The 27,021-nt window shown below is 38.4% G+C and overlaps 2 protein-coding genes and 2 long non-coding RNA genes across 7 annotated transcripts in view; 3 read left to right on the top strand and 1 right to left on the bottom strand.

Annotated features, from left to right (window-relative positions):
- Positions 1-11,834, top strand: part of wnk2 (WNK lysine deficient protein kinase 2) — a 29,419-nt gene extending 17,585 nt beyond the window's left edge. Inside the window, exons 14-31 of one of the 4 annotated variants that reach the window (XM_016671756.1) lie at positions 549-598; positions 682-844; positions 936-1,052; positions 1,143-1,307; positions 1,386-1,428; positions 1,516-1,677; positions 3,303-3,652; positions 3,740-4,165; positions 4,345-4,402; positions 4,516-4,580; positions 5,276-5,522; positions 5,596-5,854; positions 5,947-6,179; positions 6,259-6,489; positions 6,643-6,741; positions 8,112-8,156; positions 8,277-8,587; positions 8,688-11,834. In XM_016671756.1, the coding sequence (XP_016527242.1) occupies positions 549-598; positions 682-844; positions 936-1,052; positions 1,143-1,307; positions 1,386-1,428; positions 1,516-1,677; positions 3,303-3,652; positions 3,740-4,165; positions 4,345-4,402; positions 4,516-4,580; positions 5,276-5,522; positions 5,596-5,854; positions 5,947-6,179; positions 6,259-6,489; positions 6,643-6,741; positions 8,112-8,156; positions 8,277-8,587; positions 8,688-8,978 (3,315 nt within the window). In that variant the 3' untranslated portion in view covers positions 8,979-11,834. Of the gene's footprint in view, positions 1-548; positions 599-681; positions 845-935; positions 1,053-1,142; positions 1,308-1,385; positions 1,429-1,515; positions 1,678-3,302; positions 4,166-4,344; positions 4,403-4,515; positions 4,581-5,275; positions 5,523-5,595; positions 5,855-5,946; positions 6,180-6,258; positions 6,490-6,642; positions 6,742-8,111; positions 8,157-8,276; positions 8,588-8,687 lie in introns of all 4 variants that reach the window. The other 3 variants (XM_016671754.1, XM_016671753.1, XM_016671757.1) reach the window with 3 other exon arrangements.
- Positions 11,007-12,919, bottom strand: LOC107836332 (uncharacterized). The gene is made up of 2 exons (XR_001662214.1): positions 12,862-12,919; positions 11,007-12,822 (listed from the first exon to the last, which is right to left on the bottom strand). It is a non-coding gene; the product is annotated as an uncharacterized LOC107836332 (long non-coding RNA).
- Positions 12,920-14,376: 1,457 nt separating this feature from the next.
- Positions 14,377-16,236, top strand: LOC107836329 (uncharacterized). The gene is made up of 3 exons (XR_001662212.1): positions 14,377-14,474; positions 14,626-14,710; positions 14,796-16,236. It is a non-coding gene; the product is annotated as an uncharacterized LOC107836329 (long non-coding RNA).
- Positions 16,237-18,100: 1,864 nt separating this feature from the next.
- On the top strand, positions 18,101-25,808 carry LOC103138071 (inter-alpha-trypsin inhibitor heavy chain H3-like). The gene is made up of 13 exons (XM_007552162.2): positions 18,101-18,240; positions 20,630-20,796; positions 20,902-21,006; positions 21,153-21,315; positions 21,392-21,502; positions 22,055-22,183; positions 22,311-22,427; positions 22,536-22,704; positions 22,785-22,895; positions 23,064-23,245; positions 23,343-23,522; positions 23,621-23,742; positions 25,496-25,808. Exons 1-13 carry the CDS (start codon positions 18,175-18,177, stop codon positions 25,791-25,793), a joined length of 1,920 nt encoding a protein of 639 aa, XP_007552224.2. The 5' UTR covers positions 18,101-18,174; the 3' UTR covers positions 25,794-25,808.
- Positions 25,809-27,021: the final 1,213 nt, after the last annotated feature.

Here is a 27,021-nt window from a genome sequence, read left to right as displayed (position 1 = left end):
TCCTTCCTTCCTTCCTTCCTTCCTTCCTTCCTTCCTTCCTTCCTTCCTATTGATATTCTAACAATAATTCCTAATAAACTTTAGTATGTAATATTTTAAAGCTACTGTAAACGAGTAAGAATGCTAGAAAGCTAAGTCTGAAAGTGTTTTCACATAAAAACATGAGAATTATGTGAGGTCCTATTAATTTTGGCAGTCTGCACAAAAAAATCGGCCAATTAAATGAGCTTTATTATTATTTCTTATAATAGAAGTGGCCAAATATGCATCTGAAGTTATCCGAGACCTTTGAGTATATTTCTCTCCAACTTGCTACGAGATGCTTATCTACGTTGTATTTATGATTTTGCCCCTTTTTAGTTTTGAGAAAATGCATAAACAATCTTGTCTACCGAATTTATGTTTTAAAAACGTATTTATTGCACGGTACTTAAAAGTAATACTCATTAAAAGCTCAAAAAGACATCCATGCAGTTGATTAGTGTATATCAAGTTGTGACTGATATTTTACAACTAATGAAGCAAATTGTGTTTATTTGTTTTTTCAGGATGTCCTTCGTGACAGAGCAATATCACTGTCCAGTTACACCTACGACAGGTGCGTGTCGAGTCGTTTTAGTGAGATGTGTTAGTCTCAAGCAGGAGGATGGGTTTTTATTTCTGCATAATTTCTTTGTCTAGTGTTAACTCTGACGTAGCCTCGGGTCGGGAAACAAGCGACGGCTATGAAAGCTTAGCATGTGGGAGCAAAGGTGACTCAAAACCCAGGAAACATCATCGCAAGTCGGCTCGCACACGTTCCAGGCAAGAGAGGACCAGCAAACCCAAACTGAGCATGCTCAATGTGAGTCAGATGGTGATTGATGACAGTAAAGATCATCAAATTAATAAAATTCAATGTCTTTAAAAGTAAGGTGCATCTGTTCACCTCATAGGTTTGCAACACCGGTGACAAAATGGTTGAATGTCAGCTGGAGACTCACAACCACAAAATGGTAACATTTAAGTTTGACCTGGACGGAGACGCTCCGGAGGAAATTGCCACCTACATGGTCAGCTTACGTAATTATAATCCAATGTGTTAGTTTTTTTTTTTTTCTGTTTGTGACACTATTCAATATTTAAAACTAAATGTTTTGTAGGTGGAGAACGGCTTTATTCTGCTGCTAGAGAAGGAGATCTTCATTGACCAGCTGAAAGACATTGTGGACAAAGCAGAAGACATGCTGCATGAAGACATGGGGGATGAAAAAGACACAGCTTTGAGTGGCAGTCCTCTGCAGGGCCAGATGTCTGAGGCAGGAGAGGTAAGAGCGGGATCTGCACAAATACGCCAAAAATATGAATCTATCAGGCAAAACTCACGTCTGTAAATCTTTCTGCAGAGTCAGCAGTCAGGGGCACCGCAGCCTGTATATCAGCAGAACGGTAACATCACATGTGCTTAAAATTCCTTTTTGTTTTCCCTCAGACATATGTGAGTATTTACTGTTCCGTTTTTGCTTCGGACTGCAGTTCTTCACACCGGAAAGAGATGGTTCATCATCTGCCCGGTGGAGGAGACGCCGCCCTGCGCTCAGGACACGCCGTCTGAGGGGACAGCGACGCAGTCACCCGGGAGCTCAGCCAACACCCAGCCTGCTGACAGCGCCACTGCAAAGCCGTCCACATCCAGAGGTGACTGCGGTCCAGCATGCTGCCTGGTAGCCACATGCTACAACAGCGCCCCCTTGTGGCATCAGAATCAAATCCTTTAAGAAGGGCCGTGTAGAAGTATTTACCTTCTTCTAGACGTCAGTAGTCTAGCAGATGTTATCACAACTTCACTTGGTTCCAGTGCGCACAGTGAGGAAGCTTAGAAACCCAAGATGAAAACAATATTTGTACATCTTAACCAACATGTTAATTATTCAGTCAAAGCTTCAGTCAGGGGCATCCACAATGTAATAAATTGTTCTCCACGTCATGTCACATTTCAACCAGTAAATTCAGTTTATTTTATTGGGATTTTATGAGTGCCCAACACAATGTGAAGCATAATTGAGTTGGTTCAACATGAGCCATACTGTAGTCTAAATAAATCACAAAATGTTGTGATTATTGACACTTCAGTTTTCTGTGGTGACAAAATAAGGACCACGGCGTTGGTTATTTGTTGAATTAAACAAATGAAACTTTACTTTTTGACAAAATTTGTATTTGTATTTGTATTCAGCACCCCAGAGTAAATATTTTGTAAATCAATTTGCAAATGCAGCTGCAGGATCAAGTCTTTTGGCACATTCGTCATCCATCTTTTCATTTGGCTGACTTGTTGACCCCCCGTTCTTGTGAAATAGCCCAACATTAGTCAAATTCAATTAAGAGTATTTGTAAAGATCACTTTTAAATTTTGCCAGAGATTCTCTGTTGGATTTACTTTTACCACAATAACATGTTTCAGTCGGAAGCGCTGGCTACAGCCAGGTCTTTTGCAGCCTCTGTTTAGGTCCAGCCATCCTCCCATCAGCTCTGAGCAGCTGCATCGCCTAACTTGCTTATGACAAACAGCAAAAGAGGCTTCTGTTTTTTTCATTGGTCTCTCGGCTGCCAGATTAATGCTCTCCTAGCCAAACCTGTCAATTTAACTGGATAGCCATATGTTTTCCACTGTCTAATGCTGTCTTGAAAACGAGGTTGCTGCATATTCAGATCTTGTTTTACAACCTAATTCTGTTATAATCATTTCAACAACTTTATCCCAGAGCTGTCTGCTGTGTTTCTTGGTCTAGCATGTTTGCTTCTTCACTAATGTTCCCCAACAACAAACCTAATAAACCTCCGAGAGCTTCAGAGAGCATGTGGATATATTCTGAGATTAAATTAAACAAATTTAAATTTAAATTTACGAATTAGGTAACTTCAGAAGGAAATTTGGTACTCTGGCTTTCATTTGGGGGTATCGGGATTAAATCCACACCATCTTTTTCATATTTTTAACTGCAAACAAAATGAAAACCACAGGTACATTTTCTCCCACTTTACTGTTCTGCACTACATTGTGTTGGTCTATTCCATAAAATCCCAACAAAATGCATTAAAGTTAATGTTAATAGCATTCAAGGCTTGATTTGTTTGTATGACAGGTTAAACTTATTTTACAGATTTAGACTGAACTCAAACAAGGATTAGCTTCTCTAAAGTTAAATCAAAAACAGAAAAGTCATGTCACAATAGAAACATCCCCATTATTATAAAACAAGTCTACCAACATTTTATAAATTAATTTGCACATTTTGATCTTTTTTTTGTCCTTTTTGTAGAAGAGGGGTCGTCCTCTACAATGTCTGGCGGAAGTGGAGGGTTCGCTCATGAAATTTATGGTTTCTACAGTCCTCCAATAACATCCAACACTGACCCCCTCCTCCTGGCCACCCTGTCGCCCCCCGTGTCTGCACCCCCCACCCTCCAGTCAGTGTCTGCAATGGAGCCTGCAGGCAGTTCTCTGCAGCCCAGCTTGCATGGAGCCAAGGCTCAAACGTTTCCCCCGTCGTTGCCCCATGCCTCTTACCCAGTGGAGGACTCACAGGGGTCTCCTCTTGGATCGCTCTCCCCTATCCATGGAGCTCAGAAGGCCCTCGATTTGACCCACACAGCATCCATTGTTGATGAGGTGCCCTGCTGTCCTCTTGTCATGCCCCTGTCCTTAGATGTGAACGCTCCCCAGGGCAGGTCACCTCTGACCCCTCTCCCCCTCCAGGAGCTGGGTGCCACCAAAGAGCCGGCATCTGTCTCTTACGCTCCTGCGGCGCGCAGCGAGTTGCCACAGCAGCCAGTCGTCCTCCACCAGCCTTTCTCCAACGTGGGAGGCTCCAAAGTGTCCTCGCTGCCCCAGAGCCCGGCACCGTCCCAGCACGGCGCGGGGCCAAGCGAGTCTGACGGCGAGGGACGGGTCGGCCGGGGAGGCTTCGTCGACAGCACCATTAAAACTCTGGATGAAAAACTGAGAAACCTGCTCTACCAGGAATACGCTCCCATGTATCCATCAGGCAGCGCGGCAGAGACACCGGGGTCTGGGACAGAGTACATCCAGTTTCCTCCGGGCCCGGACAGCGCCACCGGAGGGTCGGGGAACAGCACCCCGGGACCGATTGGGGAGGGACGCTACCGGGCAGGAGAACAACTCGTAAGTACGATGAAACACACTCTGAGATTTAAATAAGTGGAGAATCTGTTTAGTTGCTGAGCCGGTGCTGAGAAAAACTGGACTGCTGAGGTGCAGTCATTTTATTTAATGTTACAAAAATGTTTAATGCTTCCATATCTAAATTTTCTTGCTTTATTCTCTTCTATCTCTCCCGTAAGCCTCAAATTCCTGAGAGAATGGACAGCCTGAGCACTCTGAGCGACTCCGCTGTTTGTGGTGCGAGCAACTAATCTGTCTAAAGACGTGAACTGAACTTTAAGATGATTCGTTTTTCAGTCAAACTTACACGATGGCTTGTTGTACTCAGTGATTTATTTACTGCCTTACAGCTTCTTTGTCAAGAAGACACGTTCCTCACTCCGTGTCCTGCTCTGGAACTAGAGGTCGATTTAAGGTATCAAAGTTTAGCTTGTTATTTTTATCAACATTTGTTTGTTTGAATCTCTGCATTGTCACATTTAAACAGCATGTTTTAGGGCTCACACAATGCTTAAAAGTTTGATTCTAATACTCAGATATGAATATTTTGAGATGACAGACTTTCTGAATCACAATGGGTTTTTTTCTGTTATGTAGTTTTTGCCTGATAGTTAATAAAATATATATTGAGAATGAAAAGAGACTATAATTTTCTCTAAGTGAGAGAAATGGTCAGATTTGTTGGAGTCGAGAAGTAAGGAGAGCACTTCCTACTTTGTTCATGTTCCTGCTCACACATGTTACTTTCATTATCTTATAAAAATAGACCAGATATTTAATTTTTGTTCTGGAGCCATTTTAAGAACAATAAAACACTTAAACCTAGTGTTCAGATGCCAACAGATTTTACACATAGAGATGACAAATATCAAATGAATAGATGTAAAAGTTTTTGACCAGGTGTCATTAAGTTTTTGTCCCAGAGAATATATCCCTGTGAACAACATGACAAATGTGACACATTTTCCATTATCTTCATGTATTTATTTGAAAACAATCAATCTCATCATTCTCTACTTATTTGTAAGTTTTTCAAGACAAACAGATATCAGAATTGATAATATAAAAGCCATACTTTGTCACCTAAGCCTTCCTCCTTTGTTCTGCCAGATCATGTCTGTTCCTCCTGAAGTGGCCAACAGAAGAGATGTGAAGCAGAGGAGCTGGAGCAGCGCTGCCTCCCCTGCGCACCCCGGTGGATACAACGGGGACCCGGTTCCCCCTGAAGCCTTGGCCACCTCCACCACCATCGGACGTTTCTCTGTGGTGAGCACAGAAGACGACATCACTCAGAGGACGCGCTGCAGCCGCTACTCTGCCCCGCCCGATTTCTACCTGGACACTCCACCTCCCATGGGTAAGAGCTCATGTTCGGCCCTCAGACTCCGTCCCTGTGGACGTCACGGTCCGTGTCTCCTTCCTTCCTGCAGACTCAGGGGCAGAGAGCAGCCCTGCGAAGCTGGCTCCTGCCACTCCGTCCCAGTACGCGCGCTCCGAGCGCAGAGGAAGTGACCTCATGAAAAGAGCAGTGGCTTTTCTCCGTCGCACCGGCCGCAGCAGCAGCGTGCAGAGTTCCGATTCCCCGTGCAGACACGGAGGCTTGCCTGGCTCGGCCTACGCCAGCAGCGACAACGACTCCGAGATGGAGGACTCGGACATAAAGAGGGAACTGCAGAGACTTAGAGAGAAGTAAGATTTTCCTTTTCCTCATGTGAGGTGACTTGGTAGTCATACCCTTTGGTGATTTTCACATGGTTTAATTCCTTCCTCCATTTATTCAGACATCTGAAGGAAATCTCAGAACTGCAAGCACATCAACGCGGCGAGGTGGAGCTGCTCTACCGCAGACTTGGTAAGGTTCCTCCTGCTGGCCTCGGCCTCCTACATGTTGCACCGCACACAAGCCGCAGGAAGAGGTCCAGCAAACACAGACTGAAGCCCGGGAAGCTTCTCAGCCCCCTAGTTCAGCAGTTTAGGCACGTCAAAACCAAAAGCAGCGACTCCACTAAACCAGGCGAGTCACTCATTACAACCTAAGCTACTGTTAACACTTTCATTTCAGATAAGGATGAATGTTGCTCTTGTGTGTCCAGGTGCTGCTCCAGCTCCCAGTGAGCCAGCGGTGAGTCTAAACGGTTCTCCAGGCAGAACTTCCTTCCCGACCCACGGCAGGCCTCGGTCGTGTACCAGCCACCTTCCCAGCTCGGCCTCAGAGCCGGTGCAGACTCAGCAGCCCTGCTCCCTGAAAGGCTCCATGTCCTCCGATAACATCTATGCTGGACTGCAGGGAGACGTCGCCGGCACACAAGCTCAACCTGAACAGGGTAACACTCCAAACCATGCAGCCACAAAAAAAACAAAAAACAAAAAAAGATGTTAATGATATAAATATGATGGTGTTTTTTTTACAAAGTGATAAGTATATTAGAATTTATGCTTTCCTGTCATCTTCTTCCCTTCGTTATGCTCCTCTACAGGCTGGTCTAATTACCCTCAACCGTCTGAGAGAGTGACCTATAAGTCCAGTAGCAAACCACGAGCTAGATTTCTCAGTGGGCCTGTGTCTTTGTCTATCTGTTTGTATCTCTTTTCTTCCTGCATAACTTCACTGTTTGATTTTACTTTAAATTATCTTTATTTAGCTTTATTTCACTATTTATTTTCTAGCAAAACTGTCCTGGAACTGTGTATGATTTGCTTTTGCTTTGCATTATTTACAAGTTTTCTTGCTCCCTGTCTTAATTCGACAGACATACAGTACATTGTTCATTCAAACCTGTCAGATAAACTTTTAGGACTAAAAAAAAAAAAAAGTTGCTCCAAATGTCATCAAGGACTTTATAAAACATTCAGAAATGTTTTATAACTATCACTATCATTTGGAGATTACTAATAATCAGTTATTGTCACTCATTTTTGGAACAGTTGTATTGTTTCTGACATCTAAGGCTTCGATAATCAAAATTTAGTAATAATTGTTACTGCACAATTCAAATTGCATGTGCAATACTTTTGGAAAGTATTCCTTCACCTTAAAGTTGTTCACACTTTCCTAAGTTACAACCACAGTCTTAAATGTAGGTGGTTTATGTTTTTTTCTCATGAAGAAGAAGATGCTCTGGTCAGCCACATTGTCTCCTCGATGATATTTATCACCATATTATTTCAATTTGTTTCAAAAGATAACTCATATTTTACAACTGCCTGTGAAATTTCAAAACTAAATCTGTTTAAGAACCAGTGGCAAGAAATTGATGTTCAAAGATGCTTTCAGTCCAGTCAGTTTGAGCTTGAGATACTTTTCAAAGGCCAACATTTTATTCTCTAGTTTGCAGAGCAGATAGAGACATAACCTAAATGACTTTTTATGTTGTAGTTGCAGCAAAATATGATACTAAAACAACTGATTCATGTAGCCTGATAATAATGTATTTGCAAGCAAAAAATTTTTCCAGACTTTAAGACTTTCTTCTTCAGTTACCTCACATGTTTTGTTGATTTGCTACATAAATAAAATAAATTAAGGTTTGTGGATGTAAAGGCAAAATTATCTAATAATTGTTAAGGGATATGAATATTTTTTCCAACAATTCTCTTTTGTTTACATCACATATTCAGTTCTGTAATTTATGCATCTTGCAATACCTGATTATACTTAGTATTTAGGCCTGTGAAAAACATGCTGGAAAAGTTTTTTGTTTTTTTTTATTCCCGGAGCTGTGGCTCTGCTGCTTCCTATCTGTGTCCTGCTTATGCTCTAGAAATGCATTTTGACATAGTTCTGGTTCTCACATGCATGTCTTCGTTGATTATCGTGTTTGTTTGTTTTTTTTTTCTTTTGTACTGTATTATTTTCTCTTTTGTTTATATAAAGCCATTATTTTGCACCGCATGTGATTTGTAAGACAACTGCTGAGTTTACCTAAATCTTTTTTCTATTTTACAGGGTCAACACTCAAAAGGCTCTGTCTCGGTAAAGAGCGAGGCAGCAGTATGTCAAATTAAAACCTCTTAAAACCTCTTAAAACCGCACTACATTAATCAAAATCTGATTGCCTTTATTGATCAAGCCGTCCTAATAACTATATCTAATATATTTCTGTGTTGTCAGGGTCTGGGGCTTCAGCATCTGGAGCCTTCAATCAGTCACAGCAGATGCACAGTGCTACGCCTCCGCCCCAGCAGCCTGTTGTTGGCCTGGCCCAAGCTCAGGCCAACAACAGCAACAACAAGACAGGCACATCTATGAGCCCCAGTGAAAGCAACCTGCCTGAAGACCTACAGGTTCTGATGGACGACTGGGCCCAGGAGGTTCTAATTGTGACCCACCGACCTCGTACCGACTCTCTGAGTATCCGTGGGCAGCAGCTGTGCCCCCAGGTTGTGCCTCAAACACTTGAACAGCCGCCTCAGGCTTTAAACGTAGGTTTAAAAAAAAAAAAAAAAACTTGTATGTATTTACAAAATTAACACAGAGAATTTCTATTATTTTTACTATTATTTCCTTTTCCAACCTTTTCAGGCATCACCGTGGACTCCGCCCGGTCCAGAGGCTTGCTCCTTATCCTGGCCTGAAAGCCCTGGGCCTGCAGTGATGGCCAGCCCCGCGACCGGACCCTTTCACACGTATCAGCTACACTCTCCTGCTGCGTTCACGGCTTTACCCCCCCCTCTGTCCTTCAATCAGTGGCCTGGGTTTTTCTTTCCAGTTTCTGCCGGGGTCTTTGCCTTTCCTGCTGTGCCCTCCACCCTCTCCAGCCCTACTTCATCTTCATCTCATCAGCTGACCGACCCCAAGGCAAAGACTCTCTAATCTGGGTAGCATTGTGTCTTCCAACTCTGTTACCAAAACCTTAACTTATATTTCAGCCGCTGTAGTCAATATAATGTGCATAGAGTGTATATATTTAACCAGCATGTGTTTAATAATATGTATATATATATATATATCCATCTCCACTCTTGAGTTTTATGTTGTTTTATTTCAGTCAACAACTGTCATGTTCATAATATTATAGTAAATATTATTTTACATGCAGTATACTGTTAGGAGAACTAAAATTAGCCAGATCAGCCTTGAAGCGCAGACATCTGCCGGTGTTTATTGATGCACATTAATTCTCACAGAATGTACATGATGCTCTGTTCATTCATTTTGTACTTAGAAATAGAAGTTGTGTTGCTCATTTCACCCCCCATATGTTTATACATACAAGCTGCCATGTGTATATATGAATTTTTCTTTGTCTGTACAAAGCCTATGTGTTTGTACAATTAACAGAGGATAATCCATAGTTTGGTGCTGCAGCTGTGGGTTTCAATGCAGCACCTTATTAGGAACCATTATGCCATCACTGTGAAGACTTGACCTTGTGGTCACTAGGACCTGTTGCTTTACTCTGCTTTCTCAGCTCGGTATGTAGACACGTTTCATTCTTCACCAGTGAAACACTTCCAGCACAAGCGCTTGCAATATCCTTAAGAGGTTTGAATGAGCTTGAACTTTATCCTCAGGTGCAAGCCACACCTGTGAGAGTGCCTTGAACTGCAGTTTCAGTTTTCAAAAGAAAAGCATTTAGATCTAAAGCAGAAACTAGACTTGATTACTCCATTCGCTGCTGCGTATCTGTTAAAAAGGTTGCAAAAGGAAGCAATCTGAGCGATATCTCCAAATATTTCCGAATCTCGCCTCCTTCGGCACTCCCAGCAGGACACCAAAGCATTCGCCAAGCATTGAAGGTAGAGCGTGGAGCCACATATCTTCCTTGCAGGCTTCTAGAGCATCTGTACTCAATCTACTCAAGCCACACTTACTCACTCCTTTCAGTATAGAAGGGCAGCAAACAAAGATCCTCGCCTGACTTCATTTTCGCTCATTTTGGTGGCTCGTATGTGGGACCTCATTCAGTTGGTCACTCCTCACGTCTTCTCCAAATAAGGAAGCGACTCTTAGTCTCAAGAAATAATGTTCAAATGACACTGTGGGATCAAACCTCGGGGTCCTATGTTTTTATTTTGGGTGTGTTAGACTTGTTTTTTTTATTTTGCTTTTTGAGGAATGATCACATCATCAGCAAAATTGTCATGAAATGAGGTTCAATGGAAATGCTCCTTTATTTTTTTTTTTTAAATACTACATATCTTTACAATTAAGATATAAAGTAAAAAAAAAAACATAAAAATGAACATATTAGTGTAGTCAGTATGTAAGGATAGGCTGGGGATGAAGGTTATGCTTAGTTTTGTAGATTGAGAGCAAAGAAGAACCGGACTGGGAGAAGCAGGGTTAGAGAATGTCAGCACCTAAAACCTACATCTGCAGCTGGACACGTTTTTAAAATTGAGTTCATAAAGATTCAGAACACGAGCAAGTCCTGCACCCATTACCACTGTCCTGGTTTCTTCCGTATAAATCAGACCTCCACTACTAGATACGGAGGTTTAAAGACTCTTAACAAAACCCTGATGAAGAAGCACCGTCTACACGACATTACTTAGGACACGTAAAGTATCAAAACTATGTGAGTAAAGGTAGGTGCTTGTTCAAGCATTCCAGTGAGAGTGAAGAGCTTTTATAGTGTTCGTCATCCAGTACAATGTGCCACCTTGGCCGTTCAAAATGTTCATATTAATGCTTGGACAAACTTCAACCAAGACAGTGGGACAAAGGAGACAACTTGTTAAACTCCTCCACAGATCTACCACTCCAGAGATTTTCATCTGCTTCCGCCCAAAAATCTGGTCTGTCCTGAAAAAGTCACGAGCCTGAGATTATTAACAGAATGCATTTTAGGCAAACTGAGGAGATTATCTCAGTCCAACAGCGAGAACAGCCTTTTTAAAGTCATCCAAAAGCATCTCTGTTTGATTTAGGTCCGGTTTTTGGTAGCTGGACTCCATTTGGCCTGAGAGCTGATGACGCAGGTAGGAAACAGGTAAAATAAACCTTGAACACAAAAATGTTTTTCTCAGCAAACATGTTTTTTATATTTATTTTGACATGAAATTCACACTACATGTCAGTCAACCTGAGTAAAACCTACATGCGGGTTTTACTGTCTCTACCAGTTTTTCCTCAGTACTCTTTTGCTTTGGGACAACAATTTTTTGAATCAGTCAGAAATCTTCCTAGAGGCAAATGGACGCTGAGGGTTTATGGTGAAGTTATTTTCTTTTCACTTCTGTATTATGGCTGCAAATGCCATCACTGTGTCATTCAGGAAGTTTGAAATGCAGCAAAATTATTATTATTTTTTGATTACTTGTGTTGTTGCTGACAACTGCTGTCACTTTTCCATGTAAAAGGATTATTAGAGATGCATTTACTGAGAAAAATGTTGACATGTTTGATACATATTTTCCGTGGAGATCACTTGAGTTTACATTGGGTCTTTTTAAGCTCCAAATGTTTAACTAGATAAGTGCAAACGCCCGTCATTTGATTAGATGGTGGAATGATAAGAAGCAAGCCACTAGTTGTTGCCTTTCACACAAGGTGACCCCCATCAAATCAACTTAAGGCTTACTGAAGTACTGATGTCTTATGTTAATTTGAGTCCAGCTATATCTTGCTGAAATCTCTGAACCTTTAACTTCACATCTCCACAGTCTGCTTGAATTTACTGAAATGCTAAATGCTGGTGACCCACTGAAGAATGATGGTATCAAAACCACATTACAAAGAGGACAAAAGGACTTAAAAGTAAAAATCATCATCATCATCATCATCATCATCATCATATACCTCTTCTCTTGCAATCTGTAGCTTTACATACTGTTGCCTTCCTGAACTTGGAGAGATTATTGCGTGGATATTTTATGATCTATTATTTGTCTTTAAAATGCTGGCAGTAGAAAAACAGAATAAAGAATGTGAAGACTAAGATTTCTTCAAAGTCACCCGTGCTTGAACGTGTAAGTTATAAAAATACTTAGGAGTAACGTTTATTAGTTTCTTGTTAATCTTCAGACCTTTGCTCACAATTTCAGTCCTCTGGTTTATGACCTCAAGAATATTTTCCCCTTTCTGCGGTTTTCACTGAAATGTTTGGCATAAACCGTTCAGTCTGCTCTTCGATCAGTTTCCTTTTTGGTTTGGTGAGGATAGAAACTAACTAATGTTCCTTACATTGATTAAACACAGACCCCAGACACACTTTAGATAGTTCAATTGTAATTTCATCAGTGTTTATGATTTCCCCTAATATAAATTACACAATTCCTGGTGAGCAGCATGACAGTATTTCTTAGCTTTTGGTCTCCAAAGCAGAGATTCCTGAATGTTTATTTTTTTATTTGTTGGGGGTGGGTCTCCTATGCAGTCTTTCTTTTGTGCTTTACACTGACCCTTGTGTCTTGAATCTCTTTAATGCTTGCATTTAAATCTAGGTGTATTATTGCTTTTGCCTGCTGTCACCACTTGTCCCAACTCCCTGCCAACCTTGTCAAATTAGTACTCTAAAAAAAAAAGCTGTACATATTTGAAAAAGTCAATAATAAAATTTTCCTTGACAGCACAATATCTTTTCCAAGATCTGTTTTTTCTTAACATGATGTTTTTTTTCCTGATGCAAAAAGTGATGTGAGAAAATTGTGACCAAGTGCAAAAGCTGGACATTCTTGTCAACACTAAAAGCCATATTTGCCACTGAGCTACACTATAGTTAGCTCAGTGGCTAACTATAGTGTAGCTCCACTCCTTGTAGAGGGAGTGGATTAGTGTGTGGGAGTGTTTGATTTTTCTAATGGATGCAAGACAATGGGGCTCAAAACAGCCCACAAAACAATATTTTAGCTTCGTAGGATCAAACCTGCTCCGAGCCACGGTGCTGCTTACTGTCTTTGGGCTTCTGCTGGCTTTGACTGCATCGCTACCAAACAAGGTACAGTCTTACAACAGGAAAACAGAATAAACATCTATATTTAGATATCTTTATTGTCTAGTAAGACTATGAAGGATCCTCTCTTCATCCGGAACACACTAAGTGCAACAAAAACGTGTTGAGTGACTCGCACTCTCCAATCTATCGGATGTTTTAAATTTATCTTTGATATTTTTAGTGCATGAACTGTCCGAGGATCTAATTTCTCATGAAGTTAAAGTCTTCTTCTTCATGCTAAAAATAAATGTAAAAGGGAAATTGAAGTGGAAACTTGAAAGGGAATATCTAATAAAAAATAAATGTGTACGATAGTCGTGTTGTTTTTAATTGTTGACAACTAATTAGAGTGTGATTTAGTAAATAGCTCTGCTCACTCCCTGCTTGATAAATTATCTATAGCAACAGAGGGATGAATTAATCATGTGCCCATTGAGAGAGTTATTTTTCTCTCAATCTTCACTTCTCTCAAAATTTTAAAGATGACCAATTCCAATTTAAGCTTAAAATTTTCAAATTGTGAAAATCAACATTGAAAATGTGAAATAAAGGACAAATAATAGGTGTTTCTGCAGGCACACCAGTGAGATTTCACCATCCCACACAATGTTTTCCTGATCTTTGGCCAGCCTGCTGGGGTCATCGTCTCACCTTGTTTCAAAATCTGTGTTTGCACAGGATGACTGGGACATTTACAGCTTTCACATCAACAACACTGTGACCCACCGATTTGCTGTCACCACCATCACAAGCCGTATCGCCAACCGTATGAACGAATCAAAAGAAATTGAATTCAAATTCCCAAGAATGCCTTCATCTCTATGTTCAGATTGTGAGTGCGGAAAAACGCCAAATGCTCAAATCAAACCTTAAATGGTTTGATTTGAGCAAAAATAACCTTTTTTCACCTCTTTGTCTGAAACTAAATCCAACAAAGGTTTTTAAGTGTTAAATCAGTTAGGAATGCCAAAGTAATGTCTGTTCACTAATATTTATTCATAGAATTTCCTGCTGTTTCAAAGTTTGTACGATTTGAATCATTTTAAACATACAGCCCAGATAATGTTATGTGTGTGAGCTAGACAAAGGCACACACGGTTAAGCCAACTTCTCAAACACACGGCTTTCTTGCAAGACTGTTAGAAAAATTTATCGCCTAAAAGAATCACCAAGGCAAGAGAATTAGTCTATTTAGATTTATTACTTGTTTGCCGGCCAGGAGAAAATGCATTGAGTTACGCAGTCCGCAGGTCAAAGCAGCACTCTCTGACAGACAGAAACTATTCTTTGTTATATAAAACAAATGTAGGGAGGAGGCTGAGTGAATACAGATGGCGACATGAGTTTGGTCATCTTAGTCCATGAGATACGTATGAGGAAATTCCTCTGGCCTGTTTTGGCCATCTGTTGGAGTCACTGAAGGACTTTAGGTGAGCAACGTTTTTGTTTTTGTTCACCTATTTGCCTTAATTTAAGCTTCTTTTTTTTTTTGCATTTGCTTAAGTAACATTTATTCAGTGCACACTGTTTGCTGGGGATGTATTGTTTTGTAAAGGTTTTCTTGTTGGATTTTGTGTACAGCTTTAAATCATGTGTAGTATGAAGAGATTCATCAAGATGCCCACACAAAAGTGACGATAGCAAACCGAGAGACTGATGCTCAGTGGTACTTTTCACCTTTTGATTATCACATTTTTACAAGAGAAAAATACAGCAGTTTAAATATTTTTTTCTTCTTTTTTTATTTCCAGAGTTGTTGACTTCAGGATTAGGAGACCTGCAGAAATCGACTGTTGGCTTCTTCCCGCTGACTTTGTATTGCAAAGACCTTTGACTGATTTTCTTGCTTCCCGTGTTTAACTGGAAGTCATGATAAATAATTCAGAAAAAGTACAAGTTACAAATTGATCCAAAAAAACATGTCCAAGTAGGTTAAATTGACCATGATAAAGTGCACAGAACAAATTACAATTAACAATTAGTCTGAAAGAGGATTTCTTTGTTAGGAGGTTATCTTATCACATATTTCAAATACATGTTTTGTAATGATCAAAAATAGGATTCATTTGCAGTCGAATGAATAGTTAAGGATCATATTTTTTCGAAATCGCATCATGGTTTAGTTTTCAGCCGTTACTGAAAGAGAGAAATGATGAACAAAATACAACAAAAACACTACTTGAGCAAATATTTTATGGCTAGAGATGAACATAAATAATATTAATTAAGCTTATGACAGGGTGAGCTTTAATCAATAACTTAAGGTCTCCATAAAGTTTAGAGGCAGAAGTTTCTCAGCATAATGTTGAGGCATAATGTCTAAGGCAAACATCCCCCAAGTTTGGAAGAATAAGGACAGTTCAGGAGGGATAGTAAAAGGAAAACTTTGTTATGTCCTCAAAAAGCTGCCTTGACATAAGAATCAAAACTACTTTGATCTAGAACTTGTATGTGTCACGTTTTTTTTAACCCGTTATTCCTACAGTTCAGTGGTTTACTCAGCTGACGCAGTCTAAACACAGATGTTGTCTGACCTGAATCCCATTCTTTGGACAAGGGAAAGTATTTATTAGTTTAACCACTGGACTGTCAGAACTCATGGTTCTGACAGTCCAGTGGTCTGCTCAGCTGACAGAGAATCTAAACACAGATGTTGTCTGACCTGAACGCTGTTCTGTGAATAAGGGAAAGCATTCATTAGGTTTTATGGCTCCAGTCATTAAATGGTTTCCCATTTTTGAAAGCATCAGAATCAAACTGGACAGTAGGGTTAGGGTACCCCTAACCCTACCCCCATATCCTTGAGTGATGCTGAGCACATCGAGGCATCGGAGAGAAACAAGTCAAAGGTTGGCAGGAACAAAAGCTAGACCACAAAACATCTAGAGTACAAATATACAAACAAAACCGTACTGAACTGGTTGTGTTCAGTATGGTTGATTCACTGATTGGATCAGTGCCATTCAATCTGGCACTGATTGGATGAGGAGAACGTCTTCATTGGTTCATTTCCGGATCTTTTACTCGCTTCTGAGTTTAAGAGCTCAGCTGCGCTCCCTGAGGTTGCAGCTTACTGGAGAGAAAAACGTCACTCAGCCTGAAGAGCCAATCACAGATGGACTTTAGTAAGAATATGGCTGTATTAGACTACCAATAAAAAAACAGAATCAATGAATCTTTCCCTCCTTTGCATTTCACATTAACCTTCTTTGTGTCGGTGTGTTTTCTTTATGTTAACTTTCAAACAGATTTTTCATTGTCAAAAACAGACTGGATAACTGCTTCATGCCAAAAGTTGAAGTTGTCTTTAAAAAACGGATTACAGAAATTCATTGCACATCCTTTTGACAGTTGCACAGTTAGAAAAAATCAATAGTAGTAGATCATGCTGACTTACTCGAATTCTGCTCTTATGAGCTGCTACACAATAAAAATATGATTATTCATATCTAAAGGACACATTGGCTAAAACAAAAGAGCTTCTCATTGAATCACTTCAGGGCAATAAAGACTGATATTTGAATGACTTATGGAAGGAGCAAAATGTCCAAGAGTCCTGAATTTTTGGGGTAATAAAAAAAACAGTGCAAAGTAGGTGAAAGGTCATATCTCATGTCCGCATGCACTACAAAAACAAAACACACATAAAAAAATAATAAATAGTGTTAATATTCTGAAAGATTACTTATTGGTAAATTATAACATAATGATATAAGTCTTTAAGACAAATTAAAGACTTTACTAATAAATGGATCCTTAAAAGACTAACAATACTAAACCGAGACAATCTATTAAGGTAAATAATTGCTGAGATGTCAAAAAATAACCTTACTGTTGGTTGCTGTTTGGTAAATGCTGATAATATGAAAAATAGTTCTAGACAAAGGATTAGGCTGAGGTGGATTTTGGGCCTAATCAAAATATTTCACAAAACTGCAATGGAAAAACCTTTTTGCATCACACAAGTCACACGATCAACAGCAGAATGTTACTACTGGCGAAAACGACAAAGAAGTTGACAGGAAGAAGATGATGTTGTTTTTTTGGATAATGAGCAATGTTATTGCATCACACAGTTCATAAAAAACTTGTGTGTTATTTGAACATTTTGAATCCATAACTCGTGTGGAAAATCACCGACTATAGAATCTCCCAAATGCTGCATTCACTGCCGCTCCCAGGTATAAGAGGCTTTTAACTCCAACGCCTGAATAAGACGCCAGCGTCTTCTCTGATGGCTGATAGATGATGAATGCTAGCGCCATGGCAACAGTTACATATATTTTATGTAACTGTTTACATCTGTCGCTGTGATTATTTTTTATGATTTATTGCGTGAACAAGGTTTTTCACATATGATTTTAAGTTAATTTCTTTAATGGAGACATTGCAGATGCAAAATTGTATTTACATCAGCAGAAAGTAAACCAAAAAAAAAAAAATACTGTACATTTGTAGAAAATGTACATTTGTATACAGATAGTGAGCTTAACTGAGAGAATGTCAAACAGTTGTATATTGAAGCAAATATTGAGACTGAGGGAAGGTAAATAAGTAACATAGACAGAGCCGAGCTAGACACAAAAGTATCTACAAAACAAAATGTGAAAATCCCTAACAGTAACATAAGAGAAAGATCCAAAATGCACAGAGGGAATAAATAGAAAGCCAAACAAAGAAATAAACTTAAGGCAAGACCCTAATTACAATAGTGAGCAAAAATAAATGAACAGAATAAGACAAGTGCCTGTAATAAAGGACTAAATGACAAGACCTTCCTAAACCGTAACAAAGAAATCAGAACACAAACAAATGAAGATCGAAGCCCAGTCATCCAAGGTAAATTTTCAGACAATTGCCTTACTTTTTCGACAGCATAGATTACACCCACACAACCCATTTACTATTGGATTTTACTTTGGGGGAGGGAGAAGGTGGAACTGATTTGGTGGGTGGATTTATCCATGTGACTGTTTTTTTTTTATCATTTCAAAGAGGATCAGGAGGGAGGAGGAGGGAGGAGACTAAGGAAAAATGTTCTTTAAAATGTTTTCAAATAAAGTGTGTACTGTGCATTGTAAGTTTGTTGGGGTTCAGAAGACAGCTGCTTCTGTTTGACTGTGGTCCATCATGAGGACAGGAGTGGTGCAACTCTCCCTTTTTGGGGTTCTGGTGACTCTAGCTGCTGCACAACNATTTATTCCTGCTGTTTATGTTGTTCAACAGACAAGCAAAAGATTTGCAGTGGAGGCATGAAAATGAATTTACTGCAGTCTTGATTTTTCCACAACAGTTCATTTTGTAATACTTTTATGATTTTGTTTTAGTAAAATCTGCATGAATGAATTTTCATTTTAATCATGTCATAATGCACATTATACCAGCACCCCTCCCAACCCCAGTAAGGGACAAGGGTGTAAGAAAATGGATGGATGGATGCATAATGCACATTATTATCTTCCTACCTCATAACTATGTAAACTATAAAAATTTTCTGCTACAATACAGCGGTTTCATTTCACAGACAAAAACAATGTAAACACATGCAGACAGTGGATGATCAATTGGTCCAAAACAACCTTAAGGGTTCAAAGAGCAAAGGCTCTTCACTCAGTTTTTTCTATTTATCTGAAGCAGAGTTCAAACTGTTAGAATAAATTGATAATTGAACAAACAATGTCTGTTTCATTAATTTGTAAAAACAAATATATATATATTTGTTTTTACAAATTAATGAAACAGACATTGTTTGTTCAATTATCAATTTATTCTAACAGTTTGAACTCTGCTTCAGATAAATAGAAAAAACTGAGTGAAGAGCCTTTGCTCTTTGAACCCTTAAGGTTGTTCTGGACCAATTGATCATCCACTGTCTGCATGTGTTTACATTGTTTTTGTCTGTGAAATGAAACCGCTGTATTGTAGCAGAAAATTTTTATAGTTTACATAGTTATGAGGTAGGAAGATAATAATGTGCATTATGCATCCATCCATCCATTTTCTTACACCCTTGTCCCTTACTGGGGTTGGGAGGGTTGCTGGTATAATGTGCATTATGACATGATTAAAATGAAAATTCATTCATGCAGATTTTGCTAAAACAAAATCATAAAAGTATTACAAAATGAACTGTTTTTGTGGAAAAATCAAGACTGCAGTAGATTCATTTTCATGCCTCCACTGCAAATCTTTTGCTTGTCTGTTGAACAACATAAACAGCAGGAATAAATTCACAAGTGAAATAAAGTCTTTATATGTGACATAAAGAAACAAAAACGTAGTATATAAATGTCCCAAATGACAAATCACCTCTAAGTTTATCATTATGATTCTTTTATTTCAAAGCTCTTCTTTAAGCTGTGAATATGTTCCACTGTCTTTGAAAATAAACTCATTAATGTATATAAATAAAATATAAAAAGCCTTAACATAAAATGAGATACAATTTGTTAGGGTTAAACTAAATGAAAACATTGTTGGCAAACATTTAGCACAAGGACAAATGTTCAGTGCTTTTTTTTTTTTTGTTAAATCCCACATGTTCAATATAAATATTCATAAAAACATCTTTCAATAAATAATGAGAATTTACTATGTGGTTATTAGAACTTAAAATGAGGAACATTATTCAGTGAAAAGTAAAAAACATCATTATTTTGGTTGTATGTTTAAAGCTCCTATCTCTAGGCTTCTTTTCTAAACAGAGGTTCAAAGAGCAGATCAGAGTTCGAATGTGTTTTTAGCTTCAGAGGAGAATCTTTACCTGCTTTTAACTTCACCAACAAATGTGCTTTTATACTCATATGTCTGACATTTTGTGGACAAACAAGTTGTTTTAAGTAACATGAAGTCTCTGTCTGCGATTATTGAGGCTGAGAAGAGAAAAATAGATTTGGTTGATACTATTTCAAATGACGAATGTCATGTTTAGATTTAAATTGAATTAAATTGTGTTTTTTTTTTGTCGCAAGGAACTATTTATTTGCACTAGTTTCTAGTTGTGACTTTAGGAAATAAAATTGCACAGTTAATTCACATTTTAATGAGTCATTATGCATGCATTTATGGAACAATTGCCCACATTTATTTATGTTTATGTGAATATGCAGATTGTGAAGAAAATGGTAACATTTGCTGAAGGCTGGACATAATTTTGTCAAAGAAGAAGAAACGAGTTTAGAAAACTAGCTGTTGAACTGTTGGCTTTACAAAAAGAAAAGAAAAGGATTAGGGATGTTACAAAAATGTAGAATCTGTCCTCTTTACCAGATAGTTTTGCCTCTTTTGTTGCGCAAATATTTGTTTTCTAAGTCAATTTGTAGAACATTTTATTGAGCTACTCATTATTTTTTAGGGCAACCTCATTTTCAACACAAAGTGCAGAGTAGCGTAACAAGTGACAAAGGTCTGTGAAACACTTTGTATGGTTGCCATTAGGATTTGTGTATGTAGAAAATGTGAACTATTAGATCAATTCATAAAAGTAGAGTTTGTCCACAGTCTATAATAAGGTTTCATCCATCAATGCAGAAAAAATGCATTGTTTCTCAATTGGGTGTCTGCTGCTGAGTTGCTGTCTGTGTTTAAACAGGACGACTGGGACATTTACAGTTTTCACATCAACTCCACTGTGACCGGCCGATACGCCACCACCGTTATGACAAGCCGCGTTGTGAATCGCATGACTGAATCGAAAGAAGTTGAATTCCATGTTCAGATCCCCAAAAATGCCTTCATCAGTAAATTCAGGATGTGAGTGGAAGAAAGACTTGTGAGAGTGTCTGATATTTTGGCACAGTTATTATTTGGTGATAAATCATTGTTCTAGTTTCAGATATTTTTTGCTCACCTCTTTAGGCTTATTGATGGTCAGATGTACGATGGAATTGTGAAAACTAAGGAGCAGGCTCAGCAACAGTACACTCAGGCTGTGTCTCGTGGTCAGAGTGCTGGGATTGTCAGGTAACTCAGTCCCAATTCCCTCAGATAAATGTTTCTTCTGGTGTCCCACACTTTCTCCATGTTTTTGTATATCTGCAGCCAGAAATATTTAAGATTAAAACGTCTAACATCTTGTAATAAATTACAGTTCCTGCTTTTGTTCTCAGCTCTGTAGGGAGAACCATGGAGGAATTTAAGACCTCTGTAACTTTGGCGGCCCACAAAAAGGTCACCTTTGAGCTCACCTACGAGGAGCTGCTGAAGCGAACCCACGGCAAATACGAGCTGCAGATCCACGCTCGCCCCATGCAGCCTGTCAAGGACTTCAAGGTTTTTCGATTATAGTGAAAATAACATCAGATGTGCTGATGAATGCTTCTAATTGCTTTGTTTTTCTAACTACAAGGTTGATGTGCACATTCACGAGAAAGCCGGCATCAGTTTCATTGATGTGAAAGGAGGACTGAGCACCGATGTCTTGGCTAATGCTATCACCAAAACACGTGCAGATGAACAGGTACAGCTGGTCCTATAAGGCTATTTTCTCTTTTATCTTCAGTATAGGAGTTGGCTCAAAATTTTAAGAAGTGGATTATTATTTTTTTCTTCATTGCACGTATGTTGCTCATGATGTATACTAATGTATGATATGGCACAAGGAACGAATGTCATTTTGTTTCCAGTTCTTAAAAACAATTTAGAATACTGAACTCACTTAACTGACACTCTGAAATGAAACACTACATTTCACTGTTGGATATATTATATATATTATTTTATCCATTACCTGATAAAGTTTTGTTCTGATTGTGTTGTAATCGTATTTTGAAGGAAGAAATTTTCAGTATTTCAAGGTCTTTGATTTATCGGGTTTTCTTTCTCTTCTGACTCTGAAAATAAGCAAATTATGTAGTTAATTAATGAATACAAAGTCCGTCATAGCACCAATTTAAATGATTTCCCTTTATATTATAACTAAATACACATCAAATAAATACACAAATGTAAACACAACAGCGCAAAGCCTCCTGTGTGACATAAGAAACATAATTCTCTTATGTTGTTTCAGGCATGGGTGTATTTTTATCCTACGGTGGACCAACAGACAACTTGTGAGCGCTGTGGAGAGCGGGGTCTGAATGGAGATCTGATTGTTGTTTATGACGTAAATCGAGGCAACGGACTGGGCGACATCAAGGTGAAACACTCCCGAAAACAATTACTATTACAGATAGATATGAAGATGTGTTTAGCTTAAAACATGACCAAAAAGTCGATGTATCTTTCACTCTTTCACTCATTTGCATGTTTTTACTTCTTCCAAGACTTTGGACGGATACTTTGTCCATCACTTTGCTCCATCCGACCTTCCCCGAATACCAAAGAACGTCGTCTTTGTTATAGATCGAAGTGGCTCAATGCACGGCAGAAAAATGCAACAGGTAAATTATTTCAAAGGCTTGGTACAATTAAACAAACAGTGTGTGATTCACCCAAAACAAATTATTGACTGTTTCTTACCTTATTATTTATGTGTGTCTCTTCCACAGACCAGAACTGCTTTAATCCATATATTGAACGACCTGGCCGAAGACGACTTCTTTGGTCTTCTCAGTTTTGACAGCGAAATATCTCACTGGAGAAGAGAACTCGTTCAGGCCACCAGTGCAAATCTGGAGGGTGCCAAGAAATTTGCACGTGGTATCACTGACAGAGGAGGTGAGATTTCTCAGTACACAGGAATACAAACATCTTGCAGCAGGATGACAAGTAATGAATTTTGTTTTTACTTCTCTCAGCCACAGACATCAACGCAGCAGTGTTGGAAGGGGCTCGCATGCTGAATGCACATCCTAGAGAAGGTTCAGCTTCCATCCTAATACTTCTCACAGATGGAGACCCAACATCAGGTAAATTTAAAACACACTCACATGCACTAGAACAAACACCTTCAAAATGTTAATTCAATAATGAGATATTTACTCTGTTGGTACTTAATCCATTCTTTCATTCACAGTATATCACCATCCTGTTGAAATTATGAATATGTTAAAAGTTTTAATCTGGTGTCGTTCTAGGAGTGACAAATCGCGAAGAAATACAATCAAATGTAAGACAGGCGATTGCAGGGAAGTTTCCTCTCTACTGTCTTGGTTTTGGATTTGATGTCAATTTTGAATTCTTGGAGAAAATGTCTTTGGGGAACAACGGTGTAGCAAGACGGATCTATGAAGACTCTGATGCTGATTTGCAGCTCAAGGTATCCTCCTCCATTTCACCAATACTCTTCTTATCAATTTCCAACATTTTTATGCAGAAAACTGCCATCTTCACTGTATAAAACTATACATCAACAGGGCTTTTATGAAGAAGTGGCCAATCCTCTCCTAACAGACGTCACAATGATCTACGTCGGTGGAACCAATCTGACCCAGACTAATTTCAGTCAGTATTATAATGGCTCTGAGATCGTGGTGGCCGGTGAGATCATTGACAACAACATTGAAGACTTTGTGCCAGAAGTTATTGCAATTTCAGTAAGGATCAATCTACAATGTCTAACTATTAGGACTTTTTTCTAGATTATTTTAAAAAGTTGTGTATTCACTTTAAATTTGTTTTTGCATTATGACAGAGTAAACAAAAAGTGACATTTTCTAAAACAAATGAGTTTGTGAATTCTTCTGCTGGAATTGCTGATGGACTTCTTCAAAGGGTTTGGGCCTACCTTACTGTGAAACAACTTCTGGAGAAAGAGTAAGTGGTACAATATGTCACATTTCATTTCTATTTTTATTTCGGATTCTGTTTGCAGTTTTCCACTACAATTTTAATTGATGGGCACAAAAAGGATTTTCACTTTGAAATCTTATCCAGGTCCAGGCTTAAGATAATCTTTTAATGAAATACACATGGTTCTTTACTGGACATAATATTTTTAAGTGGCTCAGTCACAGTTCTGACTTGAATCTGGCTTGAATCAAAGACTTGGAGCCCATAGCTGTCAGGGTTGACACCTATTAAACACAGCACATAATACAGGAAAGACAAGAGAAAGTTAGATTCTTAATACTCGCGAGGAGAACAGACAGAGATGTGCTTTCAGTTACAAATCTCCTGCTGCTCTGAAGCACATTTGCCTGCCCCTCTCTTTTTATTGTCTTTAGGATCCCTAATCACAGAGAGCGCTGTAACTCTAAAGGGAGGGGGAAAGACACTTCATCACACAGTCACAGCGCCAGATTATCACTAACTAACAACACAATCTATCTCGCACTAGCTTATCCAGTTCCTGACCCAGGATCAAGCAGGACAAGTTGTACATCTTCACGGCGATGGTTTTATAACTATCTAAGAGGTTAAAGCAGGCCGTTCTGTGAAGAGCTGCTGTCACTGCTCTTCTTCAGAGAGGCCTCCTCTGAGGAAGGAAGCAGAGTGATTAACAATACAGAAACATTCCTTAAAACATATGACTAAACTAAATAAGTAAGAATACATAAACTAAGAACATAATAAAGATATAACAAATAGTTGATAATAATACAATTTACCTAACAATAGCCAAAGACAATTTATCAAAAAACAGGGAAAGCAATTTAGAGGGTGGCTTGTTATTGTTATTAGGTTTTCTGGCTGTAATGCCAAAATTTTTTCCATTGATTATGAAGCTGAATATAAATAATTTTCTACATACAATTTTTATTACAATGCAAATAAGAACAAACAACTTTTTTTTCTTTCAAAATTGACATTATTTTCTTGTTGAATTACCTTTGTGCCAAAACAAAACTCTTGGCATTGATGATACATTTTTAGACAAACTGATGTGAGAGAGGATTCAATTGACAGAAGGCGAATACATCAGCGCACCATATAGACACCCACGCCCATAAAAGATAATCAGTAAAACAATGTTAATCAATTAAATATTTCGCCTTAGCTTTTACCATTTATTCCACGGTGTAAAGTTAAAGCTAAAACGTTGGATTCAGCTGTGGAGGAAGCAGCAGCAGTAGTGGGTACATTAGTAGTAGCAGGGGACGCAGCAGCAGTAGTACAGTAACGGGAGAGGAAGCGCTGCTCCCCATACTGAGCAGCATGAATCCCTGCTATCGGGAGAGCCGACAGCCAGCAGGATCTAACCTCAGTGGTCCATTCTGAGCAGCCATCTGCTAACCAACTGGGAGTTTAAACATAAAGAGCAAATTTGCTGAAATTATGTATTATCTTATTGTATCACCCTGGAAAGAAGAACATTTCAAATGACTAATTCAAAGCTAAAAATGAATAATCATGATCGTTGAATCTAATTGCAGCTCCATGTATGTTATAGTCATTGTATAAAGGAAGTACGCTCTAGAGTTTTACATTTTAAGAGCAGCTGTCAGACAAAAATATACCATCTGAATGACAATGTTCACGATGTTGGATGAAAAGCATAAACATTCAAAGCGTAAAAGTGCCCAATGTTTTGCTGCTGTTTATCTCAGTTGTCACACTTACGATGCAGGCTGCTGGTATCTGGATCTGAGAAAGAGAAAGTGAAGAGCGAAGCCTTGGAGCTGTCCCTGAAATACAGCTTTGTGACCCCACTCACATCCATGGTGGTCACCAAGCCACAGAGGGAGGACATAGAAGTCCTCCACAAACCCAAAGAGGGCGACGGACCCCGGGTCGAAAGTTACGCCACACCAGCCAACAGTAAATGTCTCCTTCTCTGCCTTCTTTTTTATGGAATCAATGACAGTAAGATGCATCATGATGAAATGATGATAAAGCATTTTTTTTTTAATAATCATTTAGCTTAAATATCCATCTGTGAAAAATTGGACGCAATATCTGCAATATTAGGCAAATATAAAACAAAAAAGAGTCTTTGTCCAAAAAAACGATAACTCAGATTATATTGTGTGAAAAATGCTTGATTTTTCTTGAATATACAGTTTAATTTAACAAAAAATACAGCAAAAGTATGGAGAGCCATTTCAGCCAAAATAAAATAAATAAATAAATAAATAAATAAATAAATAAATACATGAGCAAAATAAATAAATGAGTAAAAAAACTAAATAAATGGCTAAAGTAAATAGATAAATGAGTTATCGGCATCTTTATTCCCATTTATATTTAATCATTTATACATTTATTTATTCCCAAATTTATTTCTACCTGGCCTTGCCAATTACTCATTTATTTATTTATTTATTTATTTATTTATTTATTTATTTAATTTTGGCTGAAAATTTTTCCTGCAGAATTTTGGAGGAATTGTATTTATGTATATGTATACATCAACGTAAGTAGCAGGAAATGAAATATTAAAAGTGTTGGTAACACTTTATTTGAAGGGGTGTAAATAAGACTGTCATGACACTGTCATAAACATAACACATGTCATGAACATCAATGAGTCTTCATGAATATTTATGACTGTTGTCATAAAGTGTCATTTGGTAAATTATGACACCTTTAATACAAAGTTGACATTATTCAAAATCTCTGTTATGACAATTTGACATTAATTTAGGCACAATTGTCTTTGTTATGACAATTTGACATTAACCAAGAAATCGTGATCTGACATAAATTTATTATAAAGTATTACCGATTAAACTTTAAAAATTAGCTTTATGTGGTAATATTATATTGCTCTGCCATTTTGTTTAGTCTTACATTTCTTAATTTAATTGATCCTAAAGTTTTACAGCAAGACATCTACAAAGCACTTATGAACTTTGTAGATGCCTACATCTACAAAGTTCATAGATATACACATCTATGAACTCTGATGTCTACATCATGAAATAATAATGAAATAACGTTTCATTATTTAACAGCCTTAAATAATGAAACATTATTTAAGGCTGTTTTAAGTAGTGCAGTACACCATCTCCACCAGTGAGAGGCAGCAGTGCACGAACAGGCGTGCAGTGTGTTGGTGAAGAAGAAATCTTCCATATTGTGGCGCAAACCTAACACAAGTTATAACGGCCAGACCTCCTGTTTAAAAAAAAGGCCGAAGTTTGATACCTAATT

This window comes from Poecilia formosa, unplaced genomic scaffold, assembly GCF_000485575.1.
Source record: "Poecilia formosa unplaced genomic scaffold, Poecilia_formosa-5.1.2 Scaffold2, whole genome shotgun sequence".
Taxonomy (NCBI): Eukaryota; Metazoa; Chordata; class Actinopteri; order Cyprinodontiformes; family Poeciliidae; genus Poecilia; species Poecilia formosa.
Note: the sequence above shows the minus strand (reverse complement) of the source record. Positions and strands in the feature narration are given on the sequence as shown.